Source organism: Lampetra fluviatilis, chromosome 20 (assembly GCF_964198595.1).
Source record: "Lampetra fluviatilis chromosome 20, kcLamFluv1.1, whole genome shotgun sequence".
Classification (NCBI taxonomy): Eukaryota; Metazoa; Chordata; class Hyperoartia; order Petromyzontiformes; family Petromyzontidae; genus Lampetra; species Lampetra fluviatilis.
In genome coordinates this window covers 1,316,030-1,343,162 of record NC_136294.1, presented here as the reverse complement: position 1 = coordinate 1,343,162, position 27,133 = coordinate 1,316,030, and the positions used below count along the sequence as shown (strand labels likewise).

At 52.4% G+C, this 27,133-nt stretch overlaps 1 protein-coding gene across 2 annotated transcripts; it reads left to right on the top strand.

Annotated features, from left to right (window-relative positions):
- The first annotated feature begins 8,751 nt into the window (after nucleotides 1-8,751).
- LOC144937735 (scinderin-like) lies at nucleotides 8,752-27,133 on the top strand. Of its 2 annotated transcripts, none has more exons than XM_078865175.1 (16): nucleotides 8,752-8,944; nucleotides 9,355-9,509; nucleotides 9,654-9,815; nucleotides 13,781-13,930; nucleotides 14,416-14,505; nucleotides 15,022-15,154; nucleotides 15,804-15,892; nucleotides 20,405-20,620; nucleotides 21,619-21,740; nucleotides 22,525-22,615; nucleotides 22,776-22,946; nucleotides 23,214-23,391; nucleotides 23,796-23,917; nucleotides 24,379-24,456; nucleotides 24,683-24,743; nucleotides 26,898-27,133. In XM_078865175.1, the coding sequence occupies exons 1-16, from the start codon at nucleotides 8,752-8,754 to the stop codon at nucleotides 27,062-27,064; spliced, it is 2,178 nt and encodes a 725-aa protein (XP_078721301.1). In that variant the 3' UTR covers nucleotides 27,065-27,133. The 2 variants fall into 2 exon arrangements, with proteins under 2 accessions (XP_078721301.1, XP_078721299.1); XM_078865173.1 differs by having other exon boundaries at nucleotides 22,776-22,957; nucleotides 23,225-23,391.

Sequence of the window (27,133 nt, the reverse complement as noted above, 5' to 3'; positions counted from 1 at the left end):
GTGCCAGCTCGTTACTGCTTCAGCACACCGGTTGCGCGTTTGCGAGTAAACCCCCACTGCGACATTCACATTGCGAGTGACGTCTCGTGGGGGACTGCCACCAAGACGCAGCGAACACGCTCAGCCGACGGAGTTCTGCGTTTTTCGGGCCGTTTTTTGTTTGTCAACGGAGGAAACCACGGCCCACGTGTGACGAGGGCGCGGTCCCGATAAGGCGGCCGCAGACCAAGGTCTGCTCAGGGATTTTGCAGCGCCGCACTCCGGGACGGGGCGAAGGGACCCGCAGCGCAGTGCCGCGGGTGGCGACGACGCGCGCAGAGCGTCCAGCCCCCCCACCCAAGCAAAGTCTTGTGACTCCGTCACGAGACTTTGCTTCAGGAGGGTCCTGCCAGCTTTGTTTGTTTTGCTGTAGGGGGAACGATGTTGTTGCTGCTGCTGCTGCTGCTTTGTAATCCCAATTGAGGAACTTGCGGTGCCATTGTCAGCATTGGGGTTGTTCTTAGCTCTGGGAACACGCCCGAGAACTCAGAGGAAACCGATGCAGAGCAGGGGGGAGAAGATGCAACAGCCGACGTGGAGAGGCGCCCGAGTCGGGAATCGAACCCAGGCGCTTCTCTCTGCGAGACACGAGGTGAATGGGACATCAACGACACGCCACAGAGATACATAGATACTCATACAAGTACATAGAGAGACCCATAGAGATACATTGAGACCCATAGAGATGCATAATATAAATACATATATACATCAACAACAACCGCCAGTCGCCACTAAGTGGCAGTGACGTCACCACGACGCTTGTGCCAGGCTATGTGCACCTTGAGGCCACGTGATACATGGAGACACATACATATACTCTACTTATAGACCCATATAGACCCCCAGAGATAGAGAGATACTCGAATATATATACACATATAGACTCAAAGAGATACATAGAGACCCATAGAGTTAAGAGAGACTTTAACAGACAAGCCGAAGCAGTGCAATTGTACTCTTAGGTTTTTTCGGTAAAGTCACGTAGGTAAAAAATACAATTAAAAGTTAATAAAAGTAATAATGGAAATAAAATAAAATAATAAATCACGACGTTTCGGAGGCAACACAAGTCTCCGTCATCAGGTGGGACCATCACAGCTAAAATTACTGCATCAAGTCAATTTTAGCTGTGACGGTCCCACCTGATGACGGAGACTTGTGTTGCCTCCGAAACGTCGTGATTTATTATTTTATTTTATTTCCATTATTACTTGTATTAACTATTAATTTAATATTTTTACCTACGTGACTTTACCGAAAAAACCTAAGAGTACGAATCCTTGCAGTCACGAAAGCTTCAAATCTAGAATTAAGTGCAATTGTAGCTATGCAACCAAAACTCTGGACAGCGCAAATAAACACACTATAGCCTGTGCCCATTACACGGAGGAGGAGGAGCAGCAGGATGAGTAATGCGACACGAACTCTCTCGCTCTGCTGAAGCCCTCTCGTCATGGCCAGCAGACCTCGACATTGCCATCGAGCTCCTGGCCATCTGCTGCTGCTGCTGCCATCATATGCAATTATATAATATGCATACGTGTGCGTGTCGCCAGAGCCGTCCCTACGTTACGGCGAATCGGGGCGAGCGCCCTGGGCCCCGCGCTTGGGGGAGGGGCGCGCTTCGACGTCACGGTGTCAGATGGAAGACTTCCGGTTTAGTTTGAAGGCGTCCGTGGGGGGGCGCACACGATGGGACTTACCCCGGGGCCTCCCCTCCCCGTGTGTTGCCAGACCGCCGCGACACGTGGTGCTGGACTCACGGCGGTCATCAACGAACACGGCGGTCAATAACGCGATCTGAAATACGCGAGAGGATGCGGCTCACGCAGGGTTCAGCAAAGGTCGTTAGATGACCCACCAGGTAACGTGCCCGGGTCATACGACCATGTAACACGCCACGCCTCGGCACTCCGCACCCATCGAACTCCCTTCTCCTCTCTCGTCTCCCCTCTCGTATCCGCTGGTCCACGTTCCCAGAGCTTCGTCTCAGCCGGTGACTCACTGAGCCAGCGTCTCTGAGTCGAATGCGAATTGATATCTCCCCGGCGCTTTGCCTCAGGCGCCAAGTTGTCCCCATTATTTGCCGGTCACTCATTGTTCCAGGGCTTTGTCCCTGCAGAAGACGACTCACTGACGAAGCATATCTAAGTCGCGTAAATAATCCCTGCCCAGGGCTTTCCCCCAGGTGATGTGTTCCTGGCCCGGCGCCGCCGAGGCTCCGACGCACGTGCAGAAAAAAACAACGTGGAGAGAGAGAGAACTACTTTCCGATACGGAAAGAGGAACACGTGGATTAGAGAACAACACGCCGCAGACATCATGGGACCTCCTTTGCCAGTCTCAAAATACAAGAATAGGTTTTCCCCTTTTTTCTGGCAACAAAACCTCGTGCCACGGCAGATCTCTCGCCTACTTCAGCAGTTTTTTATTGCAGTGGTTGTCCCACCTGATGACGATTGCTTGTGTTGCGATCGAAACGTCGTTATTTATTATTTTTCTACCCACGTGACTTTACCGAAAGAACGAAAGAGTATAGGTGTTAAGATGTTAAAACACCACACTGAAACCTTTTACAAGGAATCATGTCTGCATTAACCACAATACTTGTGGTCAGAATGAAAAAAAACATACTCTGATAATATATGCAGAATAATGAATTAAATCAAATCAATATATGCCTTGTCTTTTAAAGTGATTGGTTTGAAACTGAGTGGACCAATCAGCGACCAGATCGCGCTCGACATGCAGGAAGAACGAGACGGATCTCTGTCTCTCTGTGTCTCTCTGTGTGGCTCTCTCTCTCTCTGTGTCTCTCTCTGTGTATCTTTCTCTCTCTGTGTCTCTCTGTGTCTCTCTCTGTGTCTCTCTCTGTGTGTGTCTCTCTCTGTGTCTCTCTCTGCATTGCAACACGGGGACGGACGGCGATGGCAAGGGGAGATACACATCCAGTAGTGGATCGATCGTGGCTCACGAATTCGATGGTCGATGAAATCGGCTCGTGTGCCCGTGCTGGGTGATGATTGCTTCTTAGACGGCAGGGCAGTGGAGGGGGTAGGGACTGTCGACATATTGGCGAGGCCTTCATCCAGCAGTGGATTGGCCACGGCTGGTGATGATGAATTATTGATGAAGAGATGAGATCAGACCGCCTCCTGATCAGTAACCGCATGGCCTGCTGAGTGCTCGGGGGAAGCAGCCACGCAGCAGTGGATAGAACATGGCAACTGCTGGCTGATGCGGATGCAATTCTTGAACTTGACAGGTCGAGTCGCGGAGGGGTCAAGGTGGTGGGGGTGGTGGAGGTGGTGGGGAGGGCTCCATTGAGGGGGGAGGGGCGAGGGAGTGGGGGGGAGGAGGGAGGGGCGGAGCGGTCAATGTGAGAGCGACGCAGCCACAAGTTTAAAAGGCGGGGGGGAGGGGAGAAAGAAGCGAGTCGGGCACTTTAGGGCACCGCAGCCACGAGTGCGACGTCCGTGCAAGAATCCGTCTCGGATCTCGTAAGTGAACTTTGTCTCACCGTCCGTTCGGCGGCGTTCTCATCCCTCTCCCGCGGTGTATCGCGATTTCGGATGCGCTTCTGCGGCCGTCTGGAACGCGCTCTTCCTTCCGATACTAAGAAGCCAATTTTAAATCGTCTACATTTAAAACCCCGTTTCTTTAGAGCTGCTGCTTGTTGTTGTTGTGTTTAGTGTTGTTGTCCTTCCCACGCACCTCCGATGAGCGCGGTTGGCGAGGTACGGTGCGAAAGAAGTTCAACGCACACACAGAGCAGCGCGCTTGCAACCCACAGGGCGCCAGTTGGATTCCATCTCTTCCGACGCGGCAGTTAAAACACTCGTGCAAGTTTCTTAAATACTATCACGTATACCTTAAATACTATCACGTATCCCTTAAATACTATCACGTACCATTTAAATAATATCATGTATCCCTTAAATACTATCACGTACCCTTTAAATACTATTACGTACCCCTTAAATACGATATTCTTGGTTCTTTCGGTAAAGTCACGTAGAAGGAAAATAATAAAATAATAAAAATAAAACATAATGAGATGAAATTCTCACGACGTTTCGGCCACAACGCAAGCAGCCGTCCTCAGGTGAAGAACAGGGCTGTCGGAAAGACAGCGTCCTAATGAACACTGCTAAGCTTGGCAGCGTATTTTTAAGCTGGGTGGGAGGAGGAGAGAGCCTTGACAAAGGAGTTTACATATCAACAGAGGAATTTAGCATATTGATGACAAATGTAGATATGGGATTAGTCACTACTTGTGGAATGAGTAGGTGGTGGGGGGTCTCAAAGTCATATTATGCTAGTGTATTATGTAGGATTAGCAGTAATAAAGGGAGGGAAATAGGATTATCAGTAATAAAGGGAGGGAAATTTTGATAGTAAAGAGCTGCAGCAGCCAAACCACCGCGTATCAAGCTCGTGCATTGTGTGGGCAACAAAAAATGAGTTTCTAAAGAACTGCAAATACCCTACTACCATACAATACACCGATGTGAAAAAACTAAATATAAACTACATCAATATAATCAATGTACTCAATATACTCTCCAATAAGCTGAGCTATTAACATTAAGTAACTGAGTATACACTAAACTATATAATGACTACCATATAGTAAACTGAAAAAATACATATATAAACTACATCAATTTCATCAATAAACTCAATATACTCTCCAATAAGCTGAGCTATTAACATTAAGTGACTGGGTATACACTAAACTATATAATGACTACCATATACTAAACTGATAAAAAACGAAAATGTAAACTACATCAATATAATCAATAAACTCAATATACTCTCCAATCAGCTGAGCTACTAACAATAAGTCACACTTCTATGTCGAAAAAGTGGCGGTGTTTTCTTAACGTTAGCACCACGGAAAGCAGCGAGCGTTGTTCAGACGGACGAGTCCATCTGTGCTCCTGTGTTGCGTTACAACTATGCTGTAAACTAGACTACTATACATTACAATATCATACCTTTAAATCTAAACTACACTGTATATAATATCGTATACAGAGCCCAATATAAGCTCTAACATTATGCATTATATTGATATGCCTCCAACTAAACTTTTTTCTACATCACACGACTATACACCGTACTATGCACTGCCATAGACAAACCCCAACATTGAATTATACACTGCGTTACTATACACTACCCTATACCTTAGACTATATATTGTAATATTACACTATGTATTATTCTACAAACCCTAATGTATACCACACAGCTGTATATTCATTATACAATTATGATACTATATATTACCTTATACATTCTATTAAACATTACACTAGTATACTATTTATTATTATACAATCTACTATACGCCATAGCATTGACAGTCGCGTGAAGGTACTAAGAGGAAGCAAAGGAATATGTCAGTGGGAGAGTGGTAGCAGGAAACTTGCAGCGGAGCAAAGACTACGATCTGTGAAGAGAAAACAAAAGCTATATAGTCAATGCCAGCGAATGGAATGCGGTCTGAAAGTCACCGTGAACATGAACACAATTAATCAAGACCCGAAATGGTTTATCACGTCCTTCCAATGATTGCTGAGCGAGAATCCATCTTCTCGGTTGAAATTGTCTCTGTGTTTGTATATGTGGATGGCCTCATGAACGAATCTCTCATGGTAGCCGGATGGCTTGCAGAGAACCTCTGTCTTGGAAAAGTCAATGTCATGTGAGCCCACTGAATTATAACAATGGTCTGCCACGGCTGAGGAGTTGGTCCTACCGTGTTTCAGGTCTGCCTTGTGTTCACAGATTCGGTCCGAGACATGTCGTTTGGTTTCTCCAATTTAACTGCTACCACAGAGGCAACTTCGTTTGTAGACGCCAGGGTACTGTATGTCTGGAATCACATATTTTACAGACGGGACCAGATCACGGATTTTATGTACTGTGTTGAATCGGACCTGGATCTTGTGTTTATTCAGGATTTTGGAGTTATTTTTGTGACCCCCACAATGTAGGGTATGGTGATGGTTTTGAATGGCTCCTCAAGAGGATCCTTCTTCATGGTTGGAGTGATGGCTTTGCGGATTGTGTAGTCGGAGAGTAACCATTAGCCTTGAGAGCTTGGTGCACGTGCTTGAGTTCACTGGCAATGTGTTCCTGGTCGGAGATGCATTGGGCTCTATGGTGCAGAGTCTTGATGAGGGAATTCTTCTGGGATGGATGGTGGTGGGAATCCGGTTTTAGGGAAGCATCCGTATGGGTAGCTTTCCTGTAGACAGAGTGGCTCATTGAACCATCAGGTCTCTTTTTTATTAGGACATCCAAAATAGGTAGCTTGCCATCTTTTTCGACTTCCATGGTAAATCTGATGGCTGGGTGTATGGAATTGATGTGGTCGAGGAATTGGTCTAGAGCAGGCCGGCCATGTGGCCAGATGACAAAAGTGTCATCCACGTACTTCTTCCGTAAGGTTGGGCGTAGAGTGGCAGTCTGGATGGCATCAGTTTCAAATTTCTCCATGAAAACGTTGGCTACAACCGGAGATAGGGGGGAGCCCATTGGGGTGCCCTCAGTTTGTTTGTAGAAAATTCCATTCCAGGTGAAGTATGTATTGGTTAAGCAGTGTCTCACCAGGGCGGGGGGGGGGTACCTCAGCATTCAGTCCTTGATGAACCAAGTCTTCAATGATTGCGATGGTGTCAGGTACAGGAACTTTGGTGAATAAGGAGACCACATCAAACCTGACAAGCAGGTCGTCTGGGGACAGGGAAATACCTTGATTGTCGATACCAGGTGAGTAGAGTTTAGTACTGCAGAGGTGATTTTTCCAGTGAAAGGCCGCAGGATTTCAGACAAAAATCCCCTTAAATACTATCACGTACCCTTTAAATACTATCACGTACCCCTTAAATACTGTCACGTACCCCTTAAATACTATCACGTACCCTTTAAATATTATCACGTACCCCCCCACCCGCACATTCACTCTGTACGCAACGCGGCACAAATCGGTAAGCAACTCGTGTGGTGGGGTAAAGTGTGGGTCACTCCCACCTCTTCCAAGACGCCTATCCAGAATGGAAGAGTAGGCCAAATACCTTCTTGGGCGGGGGGGGGGGGGGGGCTTTGTACCAGCAGTGGGGTGAGCGGGACATTGCAGGGCTGCACCTTGAGCCGTGTCCCAGTGGCAGTGATGTTAACACGGTACACGGCTCTCAGTCTTCACTTGATGTAGCACGTGGGTGTCCTACTTCGGTGCACGCCACAGGTGACTTGAAGGGTCCTTCGTGGTAGTTCGGTGATATCCGCTTCCCGCGGACCGTTCTCTAACACGGACCGATGCGCTGCTCTCGAATCGTGATTATTTGGCTGCATTCTGCATACGCTGCTGTTGTCGAACACTCAGGGAGTTATTGCAACTATACTAGGCAATACAATTTGGACTGGTATTGCTACTAATATTAACTGCACGAATGTACATTGGTGTATGTATGTATGGTGTATATGTATGTATTAGGCTATTGATGCGTGTGTATTGGCATGTCGCAGTAGCGGAGCGCTTAGCGCCCTGCGGTGAAAACCCAGCGGCCCGAGATTGATTCTCGCTCACGGCCAACACCAGTGACGATGATCTGAACTGATCCTGTGCCTCCCCGAGGTCGACTCAGCCTCAAATGAGTACCTGGTGCGATGTGAAAATATCGCCACTCGGGGAGGCAAAGGCGGCCGGGCGTGGTGCTGGCCACCCACCCGCTCGTGTGCCGTGCCGGCCTTCTTCCAAGGTGCTCACGAACAGCACTTGCCCCAACAGTCTGTTAAAAGGCTACACGGGGGATCTTTGTCTTTGTGCATGTTAGTGAGTACAGTATCTTAACCTTCGACTCTTGTTGCCTGCACGATCCGTCTGGTTAGTACGCAGGGGATAAGCAATCTCATTCCAACGCAAAATCTAGAAAACAAGCAGCTCAAAAGCCACCAAAGTTCAATATTTACCATCCATTCAGTCCGGCTATCGGTCTCCTTTTTAATCTGAGCAATACTTTTGCGTGCGTGTCAAAGTATAAACAAGCTGACTGGATGATAGTACAGCATTAAAAGACACCAGCCAAAACTCACTTTATATAGATAAACATTGCTCTCGACTTTACTTGTGACCTTACAAAACAAGAAATGCACGCGATAGGTCGACCGTTTTGGGCAAATGAGCCTTAACTTCAGAGCAGAGAGTGACCGGCAAAAAGGTAGACACTTACCAAACACAGCATCCTCCCTGCCCGGCTCCCCCTGCCAATGTAATCCTCATTTGGCGTTGCGTTGTCATTCAACGATTCGAGAGCAGCACATCGGTCCGTGTTAGAGAACGGTCCGTGGGAAGCGGATATCACCGAACTACCACCGCGTCTGGATTATCACCATCGCACGTGCACCACTGCGCCATCTCCTGGCCACCACCTCGCACTTGTACGTACGTTGAACTTCTTTCGCACCGGACGTAGCCAACTGCATCAAATTGGAAGGTGCAGAAATCGGAGGTGTCACAAATCTGCCCTGACGCGATCCTCCAACCATCGCCTCCAAATCGCGGGGATCGCTGTCACGCGCCGGGCTCACTCCACGTCCCGTGTCTCACCCTGTGCCCCTCCCCCCCACCACCACCTTATTCTTTTTTTCATCCTCCGACCCCCCCCAGACACCCCCCCCCCCCGACCTGAAGCCATGGTGCTACACGCGGGGTTCAAGGGCGCGGGCCAGGTGGAGGGGCTGCAGGTGTGGAGGGTGGAGAAGTTGAGTCCCGTGGCCGTGGAACCCAACCAGTACGGCAACTTCTTCACGGGGGATGCCTATGTGGTGCTCAAGACGTTCGCCTTCGGCCCTGCGGTCAAACGATACGACCTGCACTTCTGGCTCGGTGAGGCGCACACTGGGCTCGAGGCCGCTCGCCCGCCGAATTTGCTCAACCCACTCAATCGCTCGATCAATTGCTAACTCAATCAGCAGTTCAACCGCTCAACCATCGACTCGTCCATCGACTCGCTCGATTAAATATCAACCCCCCCACCCCTTCCTCACACGTGTCTGCACCGCGCCATAAGTAGCGAGTCTGCCGCTGCTGCCTTGCTCGCATCATGTCTCCGTGTCTTCGTGTCCCCGTGTCCCCGTTTCTCCGTGTCCCCGTGTCCCCATTTCTCTGTGTATCCATGTCCCCGTGTCTCCGTGTCCCCGTCTCCCCGTGTCCCTGTTTCTCCGTGTATCCCTGTCCCCGTTTCTCTGTTTGCCGGTGTCTCCATGTCCCCGTGTCTACGCGTGTCCCTGCCGCAGGTAGCGAGTGCTCTCAGGACGAGTCCGGCGCGGCGGCAGTTCTCACCGTGCAGCTGGACGACTCCCTGGGGGGGCGGCCCGTGCAGTACCGCGAGGTGCAGGGACACGAGTCCAACTCGTTCCTCTCCTACTTCAAGGGCGGCATCAAGTACAAGGTGCGCGCGCGCTCGCGTGAACCGCCCGGTGCTGCTGCTGCTGCGTAACACCGGAGCGGCGAGCTCCCTACTCAGGTCAGAGGAGGAGACTCTGCAGGACCTTGTCACTTCGTCGTCATCGTCGTCGTTGTTGTTGTCGTGCAGGCGGGCGGCGTGGCCTCGGGCTTCAAGCACGTGGAGCCCAACGTGGCGGACGTGAAGCGGCTGCTGCACGTGAAGGGGCGGCGCACGGTGCGCGCCACCGAGGTGCCGCTTTCCTGGAAGAGCTTCAACCGGGGAGACTGCTTCATCGTCGACCTGGGGGCGGTGAGGATGGGCGGGCACTGGCCGCTAGCACTGCGGCGTTGTGTGTCGTGACGCCTCCGGCCAGCTGGTTACCCTCTTGGCTTGCTCGCATCCGGTGGCGCGGCGTTGGCTAGGAGATGCTAACTCCCTCGCCTGGTATGCAGGAGGTCGTGTGTTTGATCCCAACCCTGACGCCTGCTGCTGTACATTTATAGTTTGCGTGTTCTCCCTGTGGTCGCGTGGATTTTTCTCCAGGTCTTCAGTTTTTCCCCTCCACATTTAGAATCAACGTGCGTTAAGAGTAGTTGGCCGCTATAAATATCCACGTGATGATTTCACACTTCTTTGAGCTATTATATGTGGCCAGATCGCTTCTGAAAAAGAGCTATATAGTCTAGAATAGAAGTTTTCGTGACTGCAGGGATCCATACTCTTTGGTTCTTTCGGTAAAGTCACGTTGGTATAAAATAAAATGAATTAAATCACCACGTTTCGGGCGCAACACAAGCGGCTGTCATCAGGTGGGACAACCACAGCAAGAAACAATTGCTGAAGTGGGCAAAAGGGCTGCTGTAACAAGAGGCTATATAGGCAAGAGAGGGGGGCGGGGGAGGAGCCAGGGAGGAGAGACAGGGAGGGTGGGGGTGTGGGGTAGGGGGAGTGGAGGCGACAAGTAAGATGCAAGCACGGCAAAAAATGCTGGGGTGGGGAGGGGAAGTGGGCGGGGCTGGAGGTGGGAGGGTTAGGAAACTGGAGATGCGGATATGAAGGCAGGCCAAAAGCAGTTATGGTTTTACGTGGTTAATAACAGCCTTGCAATGATTGCTCAATCTGTATCCATCTTCGCAGTTGAAGTTAGGTCTATGTTTATATAGCTGGTTGGCTTTATGAACAAACCTTTGATAGTAGCCCGAAGGTTTGCTGAGAACCTTGGTCTCGGAAAAAACAATATCACGAGAGCCCACAGCGTTATAGCAATGGTCAGCCATGGCGGAGGTATTAGTTCTGCCGTGTTTCAGATCTGCCTTGTGCTCGCGAACACGGTCCGAGACATGTCGTTTCATTTCCCCAATGTAACAATCATCACAGGTGCAACATAGTTTGTAGACTCCAGGGTATTGCATGTCAGGAGTGACATCCTTCACAGATGGGATTAGATCACGGATTTTGTGTACTGTACCGAATCGGACCTGGATCTTGTGTTTGTTTAAGATTTTGGAAATCTTTTTGGTAACGCCTGCTATGTATGGTAACGTGATGGTTTTGATTGGCGTCTCAGGGGGTTATTTCTCCATAGTTGGAGAAACAGCTTTGTGGATAATGCGGTCCGAATATCCATTCATCTTAAGGACCTGGTGTGCATGTTCCAGTTCACTCGCTATGTGGTGTTGGTCAGAAATGCAGTGAGCCCTGTGGTGCAGTATTTTGATGAGGGAATTCTTCTGTGACAGATGGTGGTGGGAACCAGGTTTCAGATAGGAATCTGTGTGGGTGGCTTTCCTGTAGACAGAGTGTCACAAAGAGCCATCAGGTCTCTTCTCAAACAAAACATCCAGGAATGGTAGCTTGCCATCCTTCTCCACTTCCATGGTGAATTTGATGGATGTATGAAATTAATGTGGTTGAGAAATTGGTTCAATGCTGGCAGGCCATGTGGCCAAATGACGAAAGTGTCATCCACATATCTCTACCACAAGGAAGGACGTAGGGTGGATGTCTGGATGGCATCTGTTTCAAATTTCTCCATGAAAATATTCGCTATCACTGGTGCTAAGGGGGAACCTATGGGGGTACCTTCATTTTGTTTGTAGAAAGTACCATTCCAGGTGAAGTAAGTGTTGGTAAGGCAGTGCCTAACCAGATTAGGAACATCAGGGTCCAGTCCATATTGGACTAAATCTTCAATTATTGCAAAGGTGTCAGGCACAGGAACCGTGGTGAACAGAGAAACCACATCAAAGCTGGGGACAGTGAAATGCCCTTGATTAGAGAGACCAAGTGAGCTGAGTTATGTACTGCTGAGGTAGTCTTGCCAGTGAATGGAAGCAAGGTATCAGACAGAAAACGGGCCAGCTTGTAGGTAGGTGAGTTGATCGTGGAAACGATGGGCCGAAGTAGAGTGCCTTCTTTATGGATCTTAGGAAGACCATAGAATCTGGGTGGTCTAGAAGCAGAAGGTTTTAGGGAGAGCCGTTTGACTGGTTCGATTAGAGAAGTCGAACTGGTATTGTTGGTTTTTGTAGTCAGGCTGTTAGTAGGATCTTTGGTGATTTTGGTGTAGCTGCCATCATTAAGAAGGTCCTGGATTTTGTTGTTGTATGTGGTTTTATCCATGATGACAGTAGCATTGCCCTTGTCGGCCGAGAGGATGACTATGTCATCCCTCTTTTTCAATTTTGCGAGTTCAGAGCGCTCGTTTTTGCTGATGTTATTAATGGGTTTCTTAGCATTTTTAAGGAAGGTGGCAATTTGAGCTCTAGCAGCATCTGTCGGGATGTGTTCCAAGCCTTTGAGGGCTACGTCGACCTGGGAGATTATATCATCCACTGGGATATGTTTAGGGGTGACTGCGAAATTCAACCCTTTAGCTAGTACCGATTTTAGGCTGTCAGAAATTGGGCTGTTACTGTGATTGATAACAATCTTGTTAACATCTAACTTTTTAACGTGTGGATCTGGCTTATTTTTTGACAGGAGGTTGAATTTAGCGATCAAGTTAACTTTACATTTGGTTGACATTGAATTAGCAGAGGAGACTGTCATGTTATCTACATGGTTTCAATCAGAAGTGGACATTTTATCTGTTAATATTAGGTGTGATTGTAAGAGAGTCTTGTCTAAATTATCAAGTTCAAATCGGAGCAATCTTATTCTCTCTGAGATTAGTGATAGGCTGGCTTTAAACAAGATCCGTTGAGCATTAGGAGAAGTGACAGCAGCAGATGTGAGTGTAAATGCGATAGGTATTACCTTGTTATCGCGACATCTCTTGAGGAAGGTTAGCGACTCGATTAGTTGCACGTTCTTGTCCTGCTATCTGTTAAAAGCTCTAACAGATGTGTGGAAACCCTCCCGGTAGAGGCGGTTCAATCGAGATTTGAAGTTTTCGTGACTGCAGAGATCCATACTCTTTGGTTCTTTCGGTAAAGTCACGTAGGTATTAAATAAAATAAATCACGACGTTTTTGGCCTGCCTTCATATCTGCATCTTCAGTTTCCTAACCCTCCCAGCCCCGCCCACTTCCCCTCCCCACCCCAGCATTTTTTGCCGTGCTTGCGTCTTACTTGTCGCCTCCACTCCCCCTACCCCACACCCCCACCCTCCCTGTCTCTCCTCCCTGGCTCCTCCCCCCCCTCTCTTGCCTATATAGCCTCTTGTTGCAGCAGCCCTTTTGCCCACTTCAGCAATTGTTTCTTGCTGTGGTTGTCCCACCTGATGACAGACGCTTGTGTTGTGCCCGAAATGTGGTGATTTAATTTATTTTATTTTATACCAACGTGACTTTACCGAAAGAACCAAAGAGTATAGAGCTATATAGCTTAGTGGGCCTAACTTGGTCAAGTATAAATAGGCGATATTTTAGCATCCACCCCAGTGGCTGACAGACAGGATGCGCTGGACAGTTGCGAGCGACTGGTAATCCCTCCACCATAAACTAAACTACGAAAGGACGACAGAAAAAAAATAAGCTTGCGCCGGAAGTCCCAATCAACAAGCACCTGATGTCCCCTGGCCATGTACCATATGGGAGGGCCAGGGCACTGAATCGCCTCCCTCGGGGATCCTCCGCACCCTCCAGGCACAACGTGCAGACACTTTGGCCAGCCACGCGGAAAGTCCCCATGCCCACATGGGACACATGGGAGGAGAGGCTGCCATGCCTCTGCACCTCTCCGGGACAGAGGAGGTTTACCCGCCAGTTTGTGGTTTGCGACGCATTTGCTTCAGGAGTTGAGCCGTGTTGGTACTCGGGTGCTCCCTGTAGAACATCTACCAGTGGTGCGGCTCGGGCTGCAACCGCTACGAGCGCGTCAAGGCGTCCGAGGTGGCGCGCGGCGTGCGGGACCACGAGCGGGGCGGGCGGGCGACGGTGCACGTGGTGGAGGAGGGCGAGGAGCCCGCACAGCTGCTTAACGTGAGCCGGGGGGGGGGGGGGCATCGTCAACGTCATCATCATTGCCATCGTCATCATCAAAGCCATCATCATCGTCGTCATCATCATAGCCATCGTCATCATCATCGTCGTCATCATCATCGTCGTCATCATCATAGCCATCATCACGATCATAGCCATCATCGTCGTGATCATCATAGCCATCACCATCGTCGTCATCCTCGTTTTTGGAGTCGTTATCAGTCATCGTTATTATTATTAAAATCAGTGGCAGCAACACGACTAAAATCGTCACCATCATACATTTGGCTCTGTCGTAATAGCCTAAACTAGTAAATCATTAGAAATATAATTACGATCACCACCACCACCATCGTCATCCATTATAAAAAACAGCAGCAGCACATCTTTTTATCATCATCATTATCACCATCATCATCGCCACCATGATCGTTATGACCTTCGCGTTATTGACCTATCAACCCTGACTCTTCTCACCCTTCCAGGTGCTGGGCCCCAAGCCTGAACTTCCACCCGGGACCCCTGATGATGTAGAAATGGATATCTCGAACCGGAATTCAGCCAAGCTCTACAAGGTTACAAACAAGGACCAAACAACAATGATTATAACAACACATTATTTCTAAGATTCCTTACTTTGTTTTAGGTACACAAGATATTGTACAAAAAAAAATGTCATAGGCCACGGGGAGGAAAAACTAAGAAGCCACAGATAAGTCAATTGAGAGCCCCTTAAAATGGCCGCCTGACACTCGAAGGTGGGAACCCCCCAATAACTGAAAGCCAGCGTGACGTGGCTGTCCGTGCCAATGGCTCGGTTGAGTAGTAGATTACATGTCGCTCAACTCCACGTTCAATTATGCTGCTACTGATGATGATGGTCGTTGCAATGAATATATGGAGAGTATGATGATGGTGATATTATTACATTAGTTGTGAATTATGTCGATAATTATGATGGTGGTGGTAATAATGATGATGGAGGGATGAGGATTATGATTGGGTAATAAAGATGATGATGATCATCATCATCATTATCATTGTGTAGGAATGAGGATTATGGTGGCTGTGGATGTCGTTGATGGCCACAGATCTCCGACGAGAGCGGCCGCATGGAGGTGAAGGAGGTGGCGAGCGCGAGTCCCTTCCAGCAGTCGCTGCTCGACTCGGCAGACTGCTTCCTGCTCGACAACGGCTCCGCGGGGCAGATCTTCGTGTGGAAGGGTGAGGGCTAGGGTGACGGTTAGGGTGAGGGTTAGGGTGAGGGCTAGGGTTAGGGTGAGGGTTAGGGTGAGGGCTAGGGTTAGGGTGAGGGTGAGGATTAGGGTGACGGTTGGGGTGAGGGCTAGGGTGAGGGTGAGGGTGAGGGCTAGGGTTAGGGTGAGGGATAGGGTGAAGGTGAGGGTGAGGGTCAGGCTGGGGGTTACGCTGACGACGGACCCATCACAAGCATCATCTCAGCACTCCACCAACCCACCATCCCATCACTATCGTCCTATTGCACCATCATCCCATCTTCCAATTGCCACAAAGTCACATAACACCATCACCTTATCACCCCACCATCCCATTATTATTCACACAACCAAAGTTCCCAGCCGTGTTGGGGATGGATAGAGGATGCTGAGTCTGACTATTCTCATTCAAGAAGGGGTCCCCTATATTTTGCAGGGGGGGGAGAGGGGGCACAACAAGTTGCTATTTCATTTCCTAACTCAGTCATTTGCCGGTAATGTTTTTTTTTCTACCACCAAGTTGGACCATGACGCCGCCACGTACTGCCGACTGTTGTATGAAGATGATCACGTGGTGAAGTGGTTGACAAGTTGGGGAAGTGGTGAAGTGGTTAAATGACGAAGTGATGTCGCTGCAGGCAAGAGAGCCAACTCGAACGAGAGGCAGAAAGCGATGATGACCGCTGAGGAGTTCATCAAGAAGATGAGCTACTCGCCCAGCACCAAGGTGACGCAGACACACCAACAACACCACCAACAACAACAACAACACCACCAACAACAACAACAACAACAACCCCCCAGCGGTCCTCTCACTCTGCATGCTGCGCCTTCGGGAAGGGGAATCTTGAGTTTTGGAGATGTTTGCATAAATTGCTCATCCTTGCACGACTTGTAGTTCTCGTGTTTATGAGTCGAGTAGTCAAACACGTTCGATTGGCGCTGCAGAGTCACTGGGGTGGAGCGGTGGCGCTGTGGTTATCGCACTGCGCTGCGAACCGAGTGACACGAGTTCGATTTCCCGGCCACGGATGACATCAGTGGCAAGTGGTATCCAAATCGGTTTGAGCCAATCCCGCTTCACCAACTCCCATCTACCTCTACCATTACCCCAACCCCTACCAGTACCCCAACCCCTACCACTACCCCAACCCCTATCATTTCACCAACCCCTACCACTGCTCCAACCCATACCACTACCCCAACCATACCACTACCCCTACCACGACCCCAACTCCTCCCACTACCCAACCCCTACCGCTACCCCTATCACTACCCCAACCCCTATCATTACCCCAACCCCACACACACAGCCCAGGACGCACACACACAGCCCAGGACACGCGCAGCCCAGGGCACACACACAACAACAACCGCCATTCGCCACTAAGTGGCGGTGACGACACCACGACGCTTGTGCCAGGCCATGTGCACCTTGAGGCCACGTGAAGTGTCGAACGCCCGCTGGCAGGAGGTCACGGGGCAGACCCAGGTGCCACGGGACGACTGACTGAGATGACCGAGATGACTGGCTGATGCACCACCTGTGCCCCCTACTGTGCCAACTTGCTGTGCTTTAGCCACCCGGTGCTCCGCTCGTTGTTGTGAGCGTTGCTCCTCCGCCCTCCGTTGTTGCTGGAGGGCGACTGCCTCCAACTGCCCAGTAGCGTCCTTCACGAGCCTCCTCCACAGAGGCCGATCTTGACACCGCTGGTACCAGTCATCAGCAAGTCCACTCAGCTCCACGTCCTCCTGTACCAATCACTCCATCTCTTCTCTAGCCCGTACCGTGCCCGTTTAGCCCCCTCGATCTGGCCGAACAAAAGCTGTTTAGGTATGCGGTGGCTGGGCATGCGGGCTACATGACCCAGCCAACGCAGCCTTGCCTGCCGGAGGAGCTCACCGATGGGACTTTGCCCAGATCTTTCAAGGATTTGTGAGCTCACACAATCCAGCCTGGTTGAACCCAGGATGGATCGTATGCAGGCCAGCCTAAATGTTTCCAACCGGCAAAGATGCTCCATTATGGGGGTCCACGTTTCGCAAGCGTAGAGAAGGGAGGGGATGACTGTGGCCGAGAAGATCTGAAGCTTCGTGCGGAGCGACAGACCAGATAGCTTCCACACAGCGTTACGCAACCGATGGAAAGATATTGCCGCTCGACTGATTCACAGTGAGACCTCTGCTGTTAAACTGGAGCCGGTCATAAGCACACTGCCAGGTATGGGAAACTCTACACTCTCTCCACTACTTCCCCATCACCGATTGGGAGTTGTGGGGGTGGAGTGTCTGATGGTACAAAATAGCCAGGCAGGTGCTTAGTTTTGGTGGGGCTGATGGTAAGGCCCCAACTCTTAGTGGCATGCTCCAGTCTCAGCAGCAGCATCTCAAACTCCTCCTCTGAATGAGCAGCTATTACCAAATCATCGGCATACATAACGTGGTTGACCAATAGGGAGCCATCCCTTGATCGCACCCGGGCATCGATCAGCCTCCCATTATATCTGTACCAAATGGAAATTCCCCCGGTACAGCTATTGAAGGCTTCATGAACTACGTGGTCAAAATAGATGTTAAATAATGTTGGAGCCAGAGGACATCCTTGTCGCACCCCAAGGTGTACAGGGAAAGGCTCTGACTCCCAGCCACGTAGTTTTACCCGGGCCCGCTCACCATCATGAAGGTCCTTAATGATCGTCAGCAGAGGGTCAGGGACTCCGAAAGCACGAAGGACAACCCAGAGCCCAGGCCTACTGATGGCATCATAGGCCTTGACCAGGTCAATGAAGCAGAGATGTAGGTCTTGTTGGAATTCCCTACACCTCTGCTGTAGCAGACGGACAGAAAATATGGCATATGTGCAGGGACCGCCCTTTCCTGAAACCGCATTGGGACTCCGCAAGCCTCTCCTCAGCGTGCCTGGCAAGGCGATGTTGAATAATCCTTGCCAGGACCTTTCCTGGCACACTGAGGAGTGAGAAGCCCCTGTAGTTGTTACAGTCTGTGCGGTCCCCCTTCTTAAAGAGGGGGACCACCAGGGCATCCTTCCAATCCTGCGGAACCCGTCCAATGTTCCAGACTGTTGTTATGATGTCATATAGAGCAGTCTGTGCACAAATGGCACCCTCCCTCAGCATTTCGCTTGGGAGATCATCTCTGCACGGTCCCTTTCCTGGTCTCAGACTCCGGATCACCTTCAGTACTTCGTCAACAGATGGCACTTCAGCCAGCCACTCACAGGGGGTGACTTCTTCCAATATATGAGGCAACGCAGCCTCAGCAGGGTTATCCTCACTTTGTGCCATGATGTTTTCTTGGCTGAGGGATTTCCCCTCCCCCAGGACCTCACAGAAATGCTCAGCAAATCTGCAAACCTGTTCCTGGGGGTTGGAGATTGGATCACCATTTTTTCCCATAATGATGGTAATAGGTGTGGCGCTGCAGGTTACTTTTTTGATGGAGTTAAATAGTGATTTGTGATCGCGGGCCACTGAGGCAGACTCCATCTCCTCAGCAACCCGCGACCACCACCCATCCTTGCAGTGCCTTACGGCTCTCCGAACCTCCGAGCGAAGACTGCGGTAAGCCTCCTCATTCTCTGACGTCGGATGCTGTAGCCGATGAGAGTGGGCCTGTCGCTTTTTCTCAACTATCCTGAACACCTCCTCTGTCGGCCAGGGTCTCTGGGGAGGTCTGGACCGCGTACCCAAAGCAGCCATTGCAGCTGCATGAGTCACAGTCCTAAACCTCACCCATTTACCCTCGACATCAGGAGGAGTGGGGGACGATGCCAACCCCAGCTGCGAGCGATGATGAAATTCTCGCTTGCAACTTTCATCAGCTAACTGAGACCAGGCCACTTTAGGTTGGAATGGGGTCCTGGGTGTACACACACCACCGGAGTGGAAGAATGGCAGGCGCATCTTACAGATTACTAGTCGATGGTTAGAGGGCAGATCAGCTCCACTGTAGGTCCTGGTGTCAAGGACATGGGCTCGCATCCGCTGGTCCGTCACTATGTAGTCCAGCAGATGTTCTTGCTTGGACCCGACATGCATCCCTGATGTTGTGTGGATGCGCCGATGCCGGAAGAGCGTGTTGGTAATTACAAGCCCATGGGCTGCACAAAAATCTAGCAGCCTCCTACCGTTGTTATTGAGCTGATCTGGCCGATGCCTTCCAATCACTCCAGACCAGGTGCCAGCATCATGACCAACTCGGGCATTAAAGTCACCCAACAAGATGACTCTGTCCCAAGTGGCCACTTTAGCCAGCACCTGTGACAGGAGGTCATAGAAGGCATCTTACTCATCGGCTTTGCCTGCATCCCTCCACGGATGTTCGTCTTCGGTGGGGGCATAAGTAACCACGACCACCACTCCTCGCCTCCGGTTGATGGGAAGGCGAGCCCAAAGTAGCCTGGGGCTAACAGCTTCCCACACCTCACCGCCACACTCCCACGCCCCCTTCATTCTTTTGTTCATAAGAAGAGCCACACCCTGTTGTTTGGCAGTCTCCTGCCCCGAGTAGAGAACTGTCCACTCCTCATGGTGGCAGGAGCCATAACCGGTCCACCGGACCTCCTAAATGCCACAGAGTTCCAGGCGGTACCGGTCTAGCTCCCAACAGAGGAGTGGCAGCCTCTCCTCCGCAGTGAGCATTCGAACATTCCACGTGGCCACACGAAGTGGCTTTTTGTTGTTTCTGGAGGAGCCCCGAGGGTGAAGATTAAATCTCCTGGCTCCGCCAATTGGGGTTTGGCCAGGAGACGCCATAGACGCCTGTCCCCCCGGGGCCTCCGGCACAAGCTTATTCGTTACATATTTACGTCATAGTTTAGTGGTAATTAATTGAAGGTGGAGGGGTTACCAGCCCCTCGCAACCGTCCAGAGCCCCCGTTTAGCCACTGTGGTGGTCACAGACGCCATGAGGGGAGAGGCCAGTCAGCATTGGCCCTCCCCCCACAGCGCTGTCCACGACAGAGTTGCCCATCCGGCACCGCGAGGAAGTAGGGGGTTGTTTGGCCGGACTACACACACAGCCCAGGACACACACACAGCCCAGGACAAACATAGCCCAGGACACGCGCAGCCCAGGACACACACACAGCCCAGGACACACACACAACCCAGGACACACACACAGCCCAGGACACACACGCAGCCCAGCCGTGCGTAGCGAGTAGAGAAGCTCCCTCCTCTCTCTCTGTTGCTGCTCCTCCCACGTCACTGCTCCCCAGGTGTCAGTGCTGCCCGAGGAAGGGGAGACAGCACTCTTCAAGCAGTTCTTCCTGAGCTGGAGGAGCAAGGACGACGTCGTGACGCCTGGCAAGACGTACAACGTGGGCAGCGTCGCCCATGTCCAGCAGGTGCCCTTCAACGCCTCCACCCTGCACTCCAGCCCGGCCATGGCCGCGCAGCACGGCATGGTGGACGACGGCAAGGGAGAGGTTCAGGTGAGCAGGGGGTGGGGGGAGGAGGGCGGGGAGGGGCGTACTTTGAACTTCTTTCGCACCGCACGTAGCCTACCACGCGAACCGGAGGTGCGGGGGTGAAGGACAGCGAGGCATGCTGGAGAGTGGGCATGGTAATGGGGTTTGAGAGGGGTAATTGGTGGCTCGCTCGCACTCGCTCACCAACTCGCTCACCAACTCGCTCACCAACTGGCTCATCAACTCGCTCACCAACTCACTCACCAACTCACTCGTTCATCCACCCACCTACTGGATTATGCGTGCACCAACCCCACCCACCCACTCGCTCACTCATCCGCCGACTCGCATGAGACGACACGAGCGAGATAGAGGCGTGCTGGAAAATTAGACAAGGGCGAGGTTCAGGTGAGGGGAGGGAGAATTAACGTGTGAGTGAGCGGTGATTATGAATTAGTTCACTGGCAATGCCCGTCGCGTAACGCGTCACTTATCAGGAACGCATCTGCCGCGTTAAACGAGGACTGCCTGTGCGTGGTCACCTCGCCCTTAGCCGGAGCTTCAGCACCGCTCATTGCCAAGGACCCGGAACGGCTCCACTTGAGATGTGACGCTCACGGCTCACCTCCTCCACGAAAGCGATTTATATTTTATATATTTATATTTTATATATTTATAGTTTCTATATTTATAGTTTATATATTTGTATTTTATATATTTATAGTTTATATATTTATAGGTTATATATTAATATTTTATATATTTATATATTTATATTATATATTTCTATTTCATATATTTATATTTTATATATTAATATTTATATTTTACAACTCTGAGAATCCCCGAGGTGCCTAAGTCTAGCCTTAATAAGACTCGCGCATTCACACAACGATTCGTTATTTTGTTATTACGCCAATCTGATACAGCCCAAGGCAGCTACCGCCTGCACCACCCCACAGCTACCTCCCGCACCCCCCCCCAACTACCTCCTGCACCCCCCCCCCCCCCCCCCCCCCCAGGTGTGGCGCGTGGAGAGCTGTGGCCGCGTGAGTGTGGACCGCGCCAGCTACGGGCAGTTCTTCGGCGGCGACTCGTACATCGTCCTCTACACGTGGTGCAGGGGACAGATCCTCTACACCTGGTGGGTGGGGGGGCACGCGTCGGGACACGGGGGCGGAGGGGGTGAGGGTGGGGGGTGCAGGACCATGGCTCGACCCGACAGGTCTGGGGTTGGAGGACGGGGAGAAGAAGGGCGGGCGAGGGGGGGGTGAGACACGGGACGTCGGGTGGCTGTGATGCCAGCGGTTTGGAGGCGAGGGTTGGGGGATCGCACCGGTGGAGATTTGTGAAACTCCGACTTGGCACGGTTGGCTACAAACGGTGCGAAGGAAGTTCAACGTCAACGAACATACCAACACAAGAAGGGGTATCCATGCCTTAGCGCCCCGCCCGCTATAGCCAATCACGGGCACGAATACATTCGGAGCCAGACCCTAGTTTACACGTGTGAGTGAGTGGTGTGTGTGGTGTGTGTGGTGTGTGTGTGTGAGTGGTGTGTGTGTGAGAGTGGTGTGTGTATGAGAGTGGTGTGTGTGTGAGAGTGGTGTGTGTGTGGTGTACATGTGGACATGTGCATGTGTTGGGGAGTGTAGCGGTTAACGCGCGCTGCGCTACGAACCCAGCAACCCGATTTCGATTCCTGCTCACGACCAACACCGGTGCAGTTATAGGAACCAGTCCTGGTAGACTCAGCCTCAAATGAGTACCTTGCGCGTTGTGTAAACATCGCCACTACGGAGACGAAAACGGCCGTGCGTGATGCTGTCCACCCACCCACCCCCTCCCGTGCCGTGCCCGTCGTAGTCGCTGCTGCTCGCTTCTGGCCCCAACGGAGGGACCTTTGTGTTTGTGTGCGCCGGGAGCAGGCAGGGTAGCAAGTCGAGCAAGGACGAGATCACGCACTCCGCCTTCCTGTCTGTGCAACTCGACAACGAGCTGGGGGGACGGCCCATGCAGGTGAGCAACACGCGCGCCCCAGAGAGCAGGGCACCACCCTCCCTGTGTCAGTGCCCCGAGGCTCACAGGGTCCAGTCTCGGGCATCTGTGGGAATGCGCATCGGATGTTCACAGCCTGGAGCCAGTGGCAGATATTCCACGTTGTGCCCCCCCCCCCCAGGTGCGCGTGGTTCAGGGCTCCGAGCCCCCACACCTGCTAAGCCTGTTCGGGGGCAAGCCCCTGGTGGTGCACGCGGGGGGCACCTCCCGCCATGGGGGGCAGAGCCCCCAGGCCCCCACGCGACTCTACCAGGTGCGCAGCTCCTCAGCGGGCGCCACCAGGGCCGTCGAGGTGAGGTCGTCGTCGTCACCCTGGTCAACATCATGCTCGTCATCTTCATCAACATCGCCATCATCGTCATCATCATCCCCGTCGTCACCCTCATTATCGTTGTCATCGTCGTCATCATCAACATTATCGTCGTCTTCATCCTCGTCAGCTTTGCTGTCTGCTGTACGGCGTCGGGAGTGGTACCACGTGCGCGCGTGCCGTTCGGCACGATGTCCGACGGTTTACTCCCTGCGCAACTCCCGCACCTCCCCCCTCCCCCACGCGAAGGTCCCCCTGAGCGCCGCGTCCCTCAACTCGAACGACGCCTTCGTGCTGCTGTCCCCCAAGAAGACGTTCATCTGGGAGGGGAAGGGCGCCGAGCGCAGCGAGCTGGACGGGGCGGCCTACGTGGCCCAGCTGCTGGGCCGCCGGACGCACGCCGACCTGGCCGAGGGGGACGAGCCAGGTGGGGGGAGAGCAGTAACCTGGGGGGCACCCTCACCCTAACGCCCCTTCTCCTCCCCGCCGAGTTCCGCGGCCATCATGGTCACGACGCCGTCGCCTGCGACTCACGGGCCGTGGTGTTAACCACCGTGCCTGGTACACAGGAGGTCGTGGGTTCGATCCAGACCCTGACGATACCTACTGCATATTGGGATTTGTGTGCGTCTCTCTCTCCCGGAGGTCGAGGGGATTTCTCTCCGGGGTCTTCCGGTACTGTCGCTCGCCTTTGGCCCCAGGGCTGGGCAGAAACAAACAAACCCTGGCCCCAATGCTCATTTGAAGCAGGAAGCCACCGAGACTTTTTTTACTTTCTAGAGCCATCACCGATCGACCGCCCGTTCCTCTCCCCCACCCCTCCCCCCATAGATGAGTTCTGGTCGCTGCTGGGCGGCAAGAAGGACTACCAGAGCTCGCCGAGACTCAGCACCAACTACAACGACCACCCGCCCCGCCTCTTCGCCTGCTCCAACAAGACCGGCCGCTTCCAGGCGCGCTCCCCGCCACGCCTCCCCTCCCCCCCTCGTAGAGCTCTCGAGAGGATCATCTGGCTTCTACTCCCCTCCACTCATCCTAGATCCACCGCTCTCTCTCTCTCCCATCGCTCTCCTCCCCTCCACTCATCCTAGATCCACCGCTCTCTCTCTTTCTCTGCTTCCAGCGACCGAGGCTCTCTGGCATATCGCCCCCCCGGCCACCGCGCAGACCTTTGCCGCTCGATTGGCGGGTCGCTCCTTCTCTGCTGCTGCCCTCACGGTCTGGGGCCCTGTCTCGCTGACCACCTCCTGCCTCCTTACCCCCACCACCCCCCAGTGCCCCACCCCCTGGTGCGGTGGCAATTCTCACCCCCCCCCCCTCGTGTGCCCTTGCTGACCCTGACGGGCGATGCTCGCCGATGGCAACGCGCCGTGGCCGCTTGTGGAGCTCAGCGTTGTGTCGGTCGCGCCCTCAGGTGGAGGAGGTGGCGGGAGACTTCACTCAGGAAGACCTGGCCACCGATGATGTCATGCTCTTAGACGTATGGGACCAGGTAACATCATCTTTTTTTTATTATTATTACATTTTAATACCATAATAATCTCCACCACCACCACCACTACCATCATCATCACTCTAGAATCTCACCACCGTTGTCACCATCATCATGGTGCTCCTGTTTGGGTTCCCATGCTCCCCTTCCATCCCCCCCTTTCCTCCCTCACCTTTCATTTCCTCAATCCCCCCCCACCTCCCCCCTCCTTCCCCCATCCCTGCAGCTTTTCCTCTGGATTGGCGAGGACGCCAACGATGTGGAAAAGAAAGAATCGCTCAAGTGTGGTGAGTGTCACGTGTGGTCAGTGTCACGGTGTCACGAGCCACACGGCCCGGCACTGCGTTAGGTCGGCCGCTCCAATGTCCCCCCTCTCCACTCGCCTCTGCGCTGCACCTGTCGTCACGTCCGCAGTCCCCGCAGCTCGTTCCGCGGCATCCTCCCATCCCCGCTCTCACTCTCCCCTCGACCCCGTGGCATTCGGCGAGGCCCGAACCGCGAACCGCGAGCTACGAGCCGCAAACTGTGAACCCGCTCCCCTCCAAAGCTACAGCGGCGATTTGGGAATCGCTGGCACCGCCCTTGGCTCGGTAGCGATCGTTCCTCGCAAACAGGATACCACGTATGGCTCTGTTCACTGGTCGGACCCCGAACGCCATCAAGGTCATTGGAGTCGTTCCGTGTATGGGTTCGCTGTTGTTCACGGCTCCGCTGCTGTTCACGGGGTCCGCTGCTGTTCATGATTCCGCCGCTGTTCATGCAACGCTTGGGCAGTTGTTGGCGCAGGCTATCGCTTGGCTGCCGTCCTTGCTTGGCTGTGGTTCCTCAGGGCTCTGAGTCATTCTCCCTCTTCAAGAGTGAGTAAATATCGTGCACATCATATGTTAATCATTGTTTTTATGGGGATGGCGAGCTAAAATGCATTTGTCAACGAATATGTAGTGCTGAACTTTACGCGGACAACTTCTTCCTTTTCTGTCGTCACTTTATTTTATCCAACACAGCACATTTCGCCACCATTCTTCAGCGAGTTCTCCGCTCGCTAGCCGCGCTCCGCCGGCTTCGCTCGCTCCATTTCTCCCTCTCCGTCTCCGTCTCTCCCGACTCCCCTCTCTGCTTCTCCGTCCCACTCCAGCCGTCGCTCTCTCTCGGCTTCTCCGTCTCACTCCGACTGTCTCTCTCGTTCAGCTTCTCCGTCTCTACTGCTACTCTATACTTCTTCTGCTACTCCACTGCTACTCTACACTTCTTCTTCTACTCCACCCGACTCCGTCAGGCTCCCAGCACAACTCCCCGTCTCACTCTGACTATCCCGTATTTATGCCCGTCCCTATTAATTTCCAATTAATTAACTGGCATCCCCCCCAACGCCCCGCGCCCCTGGCCCCCGCTGCCACCTGTCCCCATTCCCAGACATAGCGGCGCCACCCTGTCCCTGACAACAACAACCGGCCAATCACTGCCCTGCATCCATAATTGCCTAACGGGCCGTCTCCATCTCCTCCGTTGTCCCCCAGCAACACCAGCCTGTCCCGGTACGACCTCACTGTCCCCAGCCGACACGTGTTTACAATTACCCCCCTTGGCGTGAGTGAAACTACTACAAATATATGAACACACACAGTCTCACTAATCATATCCTATGGTGTGTATAGCAGTCAAATGGAGAAAAAAATCTATAAACTTGTCCGACAAAGGAACGGAAAAACTGCGTTAGTGTTTTGAGCAGCAGACAGAAGAAAAATGGTGAAGTATCTCACTCGGACTGCTCGTGTGATTGAATTCCTGCTCGGGCTTCCCTGGGCTATCAACCGTATCTGCCCCACTGTGCCGTTGACCTTTTAACTTTAAATGACGTCCATCTTGCCGGCACTTTCGTTTTGCTGAAATCGTCATCCCCCCTTCTCTCCCGGGAGGTTTGTGCAAAAAGAAAATACTTTTCAAACCTGGCGGCTCGCCGCAGGGACGATCCCCACGCCTACGCAGGAGAAATCGCGTGTCGCGTGTGCCCCGCGGGATGGGGAACTCTGTGCCGGGAGCTGTCAACGCCCTAGGGAGCTTTGCCCACGCACATCAGCCAGTGGATGTCTTCAAGCCGGCTCAAAATCAATCTAGATGGAAACAACGACCTCCTGTATACCAGGGGAGGTAGTTAACATATCTTAGCCACCCGTGGCGCCGTATTCCAACGTGACCTAAAATTCGCCCGTCACCTCTCGGTTACGCAGCGCGTCTAGAGACGTTTCAACGCGACAGCACAATCTTTAAACGTCTTAATTGTTCGTAGCCCTTCTAATTATGCAATCTTTGCCTCGCGTAGAGACCCACGTGTTCACATAGATACCCACAGACTCACGCAGACACCCACAGATTCACGCAGATACCCACAGACTCGCCGTGTCCCCCACACCCACCCCCCCACTCCGCGTGTCGTCTCACAGCCAAGTCGTACCTGGAGACGGACCCGTCTGGCCGGGGGAAGGACACCCCCGTGGTGGTGGTGAAGCAGGGGCACGAGCCCCCCACCTTCACCGGCTGGTTCCTCGCCTGGGACCCCACCAAGTGGGACTCGGACCCCTTCGAGAAGATGAAGGCGTCGTTCAAGTAGGGGGCGAGGATCCGAGGCGAGGCGCATCCCTGACGCCCAGACGCCCGGCTGTCTCGTCCCGAGAGAGAC

Excerpts from the sequence above, each read along its gene's own strand:
- LOC144937735 (XM_078865175.1), top strand. The coding sequence starts at position 8,752 with ATGGTGCTACACGCGGGGTTCAAGGGCGCGGGCCAGGTGGAGGGGCTG. Across the intron at positions 9,816-13,780 it reads TCATCGTCGACCTGGGGGCG|AACATCTACCAGTGGTGCGG; the intron begins GTGAGGATGGGC and ends TGCTCCCTGTAG. Across the intron at positions 20,621-21,618 it reads ACGGCAAGGGAGAGGTTCAG|GTGTGGCGCGTGGAGAGCTG; the intron begins GTGAGCAGGGGG and ends CCCCCCCCCCAG.